Source organism: Nicotiana sylvestris, chromosome 4 (genome assembly GCF_000393655.2).
Source record: "Nicotiana sylvestris chromosome 4, ASM39365v2, whole genome shotgun sequence".
Classification (NCBI taxonomy): Eukaryota; Viridiplantae; Streptophyta; class Magnoliopsida; order Solanales; family Solanaceae; genus Nicotiana; species Nicotiana sylvestris.
Window position 1 is genome coordinate 51,236,710 of NC_091060.1, and position 6,319 is coordinate 51,243,028.

The 6,319-nt window shown below is 34.4% G+C and overlaps 1 protein-coding gene across 11 annotated transcripts; it reads left to right on the forward strand.

Annotated features, from left to right (window-relative positions):
- Positions 1–653: 653 nt before the first annotated feature.
- Positions 654–5,844, forward strand: LOC104223112 (uncharacterized). 11 transcript variants are annotated; one of them, XM_009774468.2, is made up of 4 exons: positions 654–999; positions 3,612–4,727; positions 4,841–5,388; positions 5,488–5,844. In XM_009774468.2, the coding sequence occupies exons 2-4, from the start codon at positions 3,774–3,776 to the stop codon at positions 5,588–5,590; spliced, it is 1,605 nt and encodes a 534-aa protein (XP_009772770.1). In that variant the 5' UTR covers positions 654–999; positions 3,612–3,773; the 3' UTR covers positions 5,591–5,844. The 11 variants fall into 11 exon arrangements, with proteins under 11 accessions (XP_009772770.1, XP_009772773.1, XP_070028020.1 ...); XM_009774471.2 differs by having other exon boundaries at positions 3,745–4,727; XM_070171919.1 differs by having other exon boundaries at positions 655–999; positions 4,856–5,388.
- The last annotated feature ends 475 nt before the right edge of the window (positions 5,845–6,319 follow it).

The following is a 6,319-nucleotide window of genomic DNA, read 5'->3' on the forward strand; positions in this document are numbered from 1 at the left end:
GAAGGGAAACCCATAGATTTTACTTAAAATGAAGCGAAGAAGTATCACTATCCTCCAGAAAGAAGGGTGAATTTGACCGAGGGTAAGTAGGTATAGTTTAATGTAAAAATTTGGTGCACGTAAATTATTACCCTTGTTAGATGTAGCAAGTACCTAACAAATTAAGATAAGTTTTATCTTGTATAGGGTATTTACACCCATCAATAATAAATATAAGACGGCTGTATCTTTCTTACACCGTTATTTCTTAGTCATGATTATTTATTTATTTTTTTAAATTTTGACAATTAAAATAGTTTGATATAAATATGAAAAACGTATAAAAAGACTAAGACCCATTTGTTTATAGATTCTTTTTTCCTTTTTGATTTTTTTTCGAAAACGTGTTTGTTCATAAATTTGTATGTTTTTGAATATTTTTTTAAAATAAGTTTTTCAAAAACCAAATTATTTTAATTTTTTTCCCTACTCACAAAACTAAAATATTTTTTCAAATAAAATATAATTCCAAACATAATTTTAAATATTATGTTTCAACTTAACTTCAAAAATTACTTTTTTCTAAACACTATACTTTTTTCGTCCAAAAGCTACTAATTATGGTGGCTAACTCAAAATCCAAAAACGAAAAACTATAAAATTGCTCTTTGGAGTTTGGCCTAAAAGCAAATGTCAGAAACCCAACCAAACAGCTCAGTTCCGATTCACCTTTGACTCTCTCTTTGTCCCTTTTCTTCTTCTCCATACATATATATCTGCAAAAAAGTCAGCTCTTCCATTCCATTCCCTTCCCCTTTTCCTTATTTCTCACTCTCATCTCTCAAACTAATATATGTTTTCTAACACCCAAAATTTATACGAACTCCGGCTTACTTTTTTATATACATAGTGTGTGTGTGTGTTGTGGATTTTAATGGAATTTGATTTATCCAAACAAGACGGCACTTGATACTGCGCGCGGCGTGACGGGGGCGGCGGTGATCTGCTTCTCGGTAGACGGTAAGCCGGCCCCTTGTTTTTTTTTTTTTTTTGTTAAATATAGAGCAAATAATTAATACTGTTGTCTTTCTGTAGCCACTAATTAATGCCTTCTAAAAGTTTCTTTTTTCTCTTCTTCTCTCTCCATTTATTAGCACTATTCGTGCACTGTTTTAAATGCACGTAGCCTTCCTACAGTGTGTAAATCAGTATATAGCTTCTTTTTTTTGTGGAAATATATATATTTATACTAATTGTCACTAGAAAAGTGACGAATGCAAGATAATACACATTGTCAAACAAAAAAATTTAACCGAATTTGGTACATGCACTAAAGTCTAAACCATATAATTTACTAGTTAAATAATAAAGAAAGATAAAATTACATACTGATTAACAAATAAACTTTTAAGTATAAAATTTGTTTACTGCTTTTCTATATAGTATGCTATATGTACAAGCACAGTACGCATGTTTATGTACAGAGTGCACAGATGACAAGTGAATATTAATTGCATTAACAGAGAGAGAGAGAGAGAGATTTTACCAATTTAGGTTTGTTGATTTAATACTGCTATGTTCCTCCTTTTCCTTTTTGCTCTTCTTACTTAAAAATTACATTCTTTTCTTTCACATTCATTTTGTTTCTTAATTGCCTATGTTGATTGAATTTAAATGGCATGACTCTTTGCCATTTCATCAGGTCAAGATTTCATTACTTGGTATCTCTCTCTCTCTCTCTCTCTCTAAATATTTGTAAATTTGTTGTCTCTATTTATGTGTATCTGTATGTCTGTGTTGATGCAGAAGAGGGTCTCAGATTTTGGGATTTATCTGTTAATTTAGCTTGTTTTTGCAGTTAGTTTTCCGTGGCTGTGATTGCATTTTCTTTAGTGTTATCTTGTTTTTTGCTCTTTGCTCTTCATATCTGAAATTTAAAGCTGTATTTAGTGTTCTAAGTTTGTTTAGCCTTTCTGAGATTTAAATATCAGTAGAAAATATAATGAATTTCTAGAATTTTATTTATTTCATTTTGAATAGTATTAGCTTGAGATGAGTTTATATAAAATTATTAGTGAAAATTCATATAACTGGCCGTAACTTATTTGGGATTAAAGGTGTTTTGATACTTTGCTATGAAACCCAAACCCAAATATTGTCATACGATTAAAGAATTTAAAATTTAAATGTTTACCCTTTTATTTATGGTTTTATGAGATTGTGAATTGTATTGGGATCTGAGAAGAACCTGCCAGAATGTATAACTCTGGAGAATGCCTTTTTCATTATTTTTCTAATTTTTTAGTTACCCTTTTGAGGGGGTTAATTAAAATATTAGTAAGGGATTAGATCTAGTAAGAAGTGAGTGGTAATTTATTTGTAGATAGCTAAAGGACAAAACAAATGGTGGGGATTGGTCATTGACTTAGGAAATGGGCTTGTATTTTGGCCGTTTAAGCTATGTACAAAATTTTCAAAGTTGAAATGACCAGTTCTTGTCCTTTTCTTTATCTACTATGGACAAAGTTCAGCTGCCATGTGGTTAGGCAATTTAACATAAAAAGTGACTATTTGTACAGGAGGTAAGCCAACTTGCTTTGTTTTTGTAATTTTCCTGCATTTTGATTGAGATCATTATGCACCTTTGGCATTTTTTTTCTTTTTGTATTTTTTTTTTAAATTTTAAGTTTGTGTGAATTCTGTGCAACAGAAAATGAGCTGGTTGTTTTTCTGTAACTGAAGTTTTCTCTGATGTGTTACTGACAGTAGTCCGCCTTGCTTAATCCTTTGGTCATGGTGTGAAATTATTTCTATTGAACTCCTGTTAGATGATCTGAACTATTTTCAACGGTTCTTTCATGTTTATGGTGCAAAAGCCATTAGATCTATCTCCAGTGGTATATGAAACTGGTTCACTGTCATTCTGATTCTTTTTTTTTTTGGGCTTCGTGTTGTATAAGGTCGGAAACTTGTATGTTAAGTGTAAGGATAGGTGTATGATGTAGAAATACTCTAGCTTTGAGAACGCCTAATTTGCTTAATAGACAAATTTTATATTATGAATGAAAGGACAACTGGTGCTGTAGAGTGGGATGGTTAAAGACTATAGAGGATTCATATCTCAGTCCGTACTTAGTTTGGGAATGAGGCATCGTTAGATTGTTTGCATTCTTGGCCACTGTTCTCGTTAATACTACTAGATGGTTTGGCCTGTTATACTATGGTGTTTCTGGCTACTTTTTTGGGGTCGAATATGTTGCTAAAATTATCCTTGTCAAGGAATTTGCAAGTATTCACAGCCAATTCCTCCTAAACATATTTTGGAAAGTCTGTTGACATAGGTTTCTGAGTCATATATATCTTACCTCAGATGTTGATGTTTGCTTCACTGCTTGTGAGAATTCTCCAGACTCGTCCAACTGATGTAATCTATGAATTTTCTGCTGCTGCTAAGAATGCATCTTTCGTAGGTCTTAAGCTCGCCGATGGCTTTTTTTCTACTTTTAATACAATAAGGAGTGAATTAATCTGATACTTCCTGTTTCTGGTTATCTTTGCCTTACTGCCCATTGAATTTGTTCAAATACTTATCTATTTATTGGATTCTTTACGTCTTAATGTTATATTGTCAGATTGCACCTAAACAGGACTCAATAGATCATATTATCTCTCAACTTGGTTCTTGAATTGAGAAGTTAAATCGCCTGTGGACATTGATTGTCTGTTTGTATTCCATGTATTTGAATCACTTGAATGTGACGACAGTGTCTTAACACGCTGAAGAGAAGGCCACCATGAAGGAAAATCTGGACGAGAAATTAAATCACTCAAATGGTTACAATGAGTCTAAGTCTTTAGTCTTTCCAACAAAAGATCTGCTTGATTCAAATGGTTATCATGGCGGTAAAGACTCTTTGGAAAGTGAAACAAAAGAGAGGAATGAATTCTGGAAACATCAGGAACTTAATGGCTCTGTATTTTTTGAAGATATTTCAAGAAGTAACAAACATGAAACTACTTGTAAGAGAAATGGAAATCCTTTTGCATGTGACACAGAAGATAGAGATCACACCTGGAGTATTCCAGAATTTGAGGGCTCGATGATTGTTGACGTTGATGATAAAGAAAATGGAGCCATAGTCTCTAATGCACCATTTACCTCTGTTTCAGAGTTGTTTGGTATAGACACTCTTTTATTTACCGATAAGGGTGTCGTGGAATGCAAATTGCCTGAATCGACAATTTGCTACAAAGAGAGTAACTATAACATTATGAAAGACATATGCATAGATGAGGGATGCATAGATGAAGGTGTACCTCTAGTGGATAAAATTGTAACTGAAAGCACGAAAGATGATCAGCCCAACTCGTCTGTTTCTCTAGCTGCTGACGAACACCGCCCCAGCTATACAAGGGGAGATATTGACAGTGAATTGTTCTCAACAGGTGAGTATAAAGCTTCATCAATTGAAGATACCGACAAAATTGCTTTGGCTCATCATACAACTAAAGAAGATGAGGATACTAAATCGCTTGTTCCAATTCCAAGTGTTTTAAAACCCTCCTCAGAAGATAATATCAGCAAAGGTGCTGTTAAGGATTCTTGTCTAGAGGATGTGATGAAGATTTTTGGATCAAAATATACTACAATGGCAAAAGCCATTAACACATCAGAAAAAGAACCCGGCATTCAGAATTCTAAAGAATCTGGCTCTGATGCTGATCAATCAGCACAGCAGCCTGATCAGGTTTGTTTATGTTATTTTTACAAAGTCGCCTATATTTAAATGCCATGTGGTTGATAAGTCTATGTGCATTTTTTTTGACACATTCCTGTGGTAAAACTTGATTACAAGTGCAGTTCCTTGAACTGCAGATGCCTTCTGGCGTGGCAACTGTCAACAGCCAAAATGCCGTCTCGGCACCTGACGAAAAAAACAACAATGGGCCACGTAGCAACTTCTTTTCCAATAGCAAGTCGGAAGCTGGAGCTATTACTTGTGACCAAAGCTCTACTGAGTCAACTTTAAGTAGCAGTGTGGAAAATGTCGTCAACAACTTGCCTGAAAAATCCCTTAAATTAGAGTCTAACTCCAGTCACAAGGATGGGAGTTCTGATAGCATTTCAGCTGGTAGTCAATTTCATTTTACCAACAGTGTGGACAGGAGCGATAGGACTGTTCATGGACAATCTCTTGACCCCAAAAATATGGCTAATCTCGAGGACAAAACCTCTGATAATCTCCCCCTCGGTACGCATGGTCATTTTGCAGATGGAGAGGCAAGTTTTTCTGCAGGAGGTCCTGCATCTGGTCTGATCACTTACTCGGGACCTATATCACATTCGGGCAGCGTTTCTCTTCGGTCAGATAGCAGTACAACCAGTGCTAGATCCTTTGCCTTCCCAGTGTAATCTTCTGCTACGTCTTATGCTAAAATATTTTTTCCCATTATCTTCCAGTTGCTGCAAGTATGTGATGAACATTTTACTTGTGTTGGTATTTGCAGCTTACAGAATGAATGGAACAGTAGTCCAGTAAGAATGGCAAAGACAGAAAGAAGGCGGAAACAGAGGGGTTGGAGACAGAGCCTTCTCTGTTGTAGATTCTAAGTCCTTTTATTTCTTTTAATAGGGTTGTTAGTTCAAATATATACATCACTTATAATCCGAAATCATGATCCATTGAGTATTTGTAATTATAAATGTTGATATTCTCTTAGGAATGATATGTCAGTGGTGGTAGGTTTAGATGGCTCTTTGAGTTTGATTACTTAAAGAGTGGAGGCTGTGAAATGTAAAAATTCACATATTTGTTTTCCTTACTTTATATGATCCTTCTATAATATAATCATTTAGCAGTGAAACTTATATTACCTTAAACTAGCTTACTGTTTATATGATCCTTCTATAATATAATCATTTAGCAGTGAAACTTATATTACCTTAAACTAGCTTACTGTTATGCTCCTTTGCAAATCTATTCTAAGGATGTGTAACGAAGATTTCTCTATTTTTAATCAAAGGTTTCGAGAGTGAGTTTTGAGAATAGAGAACCTCTTAATAAGGAGAACTTTACCCCAATAGTGGGCTGCCGGGTTTGAATTCAGATTAGCTGGACTAGGAACATTTATTATTTAAAACTCAATTGCGTGTAGCAAACACGAGTTTGGTAACTATCCAACGTGTCGAGCTACACCAATAACATAATAATCCTTTACAACGTAGTGCATATAACTTAAATTCATTTTAATAGGTCCACCCGAGCTAGGTCCGGAAGGATAAGACTTTGTGGGCCTACCTTCCTTTTAACTGTTATAAATTCCAAACAGAATGACACTT

What these genes read in the sequence shown, in the direction of transcription:
- LOC104223112 (XM_009774468.2), top strand. Translation starts at nt 3,774, where the DNA reads ATGAAGGAAAATCTGGACGAGAAATTAAATCACTCAAATGGTTACAAT. An exon ending in CAGCACAGCAGCCTGATCAG is followed by an intron (nt 4,728 to 4,840) that starts GTTTGTTTATGT and finishes TTACAAGTGCAG; the next exon opens with TTCCTTGAACTGCAGATGCC. An exon ending in AGATCCTTTGCCTTCCCAGT is followed by an intron (nt 5,389 to 5,487) that starts GTAATCTTCTGC and finishes TGGTATTTGCAG; the next exon opens with CTTACAGAATGAATGGAACA.